Source organism: Fukomys damarensis, unplaced genomic scaffold (assembly GCF_012274545.1).
Source record: "Fukomys damarensis isolate Sample0158 unplaced genomic scaffold, DMR_v1.0_HiC HiC_scaffold_13, whole genome shotgun sequence".
Taxonomy (NCBI): Eukaryota; Metazoa; Chordata; class Mammalia; order Rodentia; family Bathyergidae; genus Fukomys; species Fukomys damarensis.
The window spans coordinates 37049799-37050295 of record NW_022900925.1 but is presented as its reverse complement, the minus strand read 5'-3'; the positions used below and the strand labels follow the sequence as shown (position 1 = coordinate 37050295).

The following is a 497-nucleotide window of genomic DNA, read 5'->3' as shown; positions in this document are numbered from 1 at the left end:
TCCCTCTTAGACACACTGCTTGAATAAACACGTCCCTCCAATCTGCTAGGTAGTAACTGAGTGGGACACTAGCCTCTAGTTCAGGTTTTTCCTAACAGTGAAAACATCCTTTGATCCTGAAATACAAAGATACTGATAACCCAACAGCCCAAAAATGTGACAGCCCCAAAAGAATGGTCCAGTTGAAGCAATCAGAGGGAATGATGCTTGTTTAAGTCTGAAATTAACGCTGATGTTAAAGCTCTGACAATGACATGAACCTAAAGTTCCATGTTGGGAAAGTTTCCTCTTCCTCCCATCCAGTACATTAATTACATCTGATAATCCAGGGATGTTCTCTTCCATTGAGAAATCACGAAGCAAATTTAATGGAGTTTCATATTTTCAGAAAGGAATTACCAGTCATGAAAACCTCTCTGGAAGATTATAATTCTGCATTTTTTGTTTTGTTTTGTTTTGCTTTGTTCCACCTTTTTTTTTTTTTTTTTTTTTTTTTT

At 36.6% G+C, this 497-nt stretch overlaps 1 protein-coding gene across 1 annotated transcript in view; it reads left to right on the top strand.

The window, feature by feature from the left end:
- The first annotated feature begins 254 nt into the window (after positions 1–254).
- Positions 255–497, top strand: part of LOC117285899 (keratin, type I cytoskeletal 24-like) — a 4271-nt gene continuing 4028 nt past the window's right edge. The window contains 1 exon segment of the mRNA XM_033763125.1: positions 255–302. Within this exon segment, the coding sequence (XP_033619016.1) occupies positions 255–302 (48 nt within the window).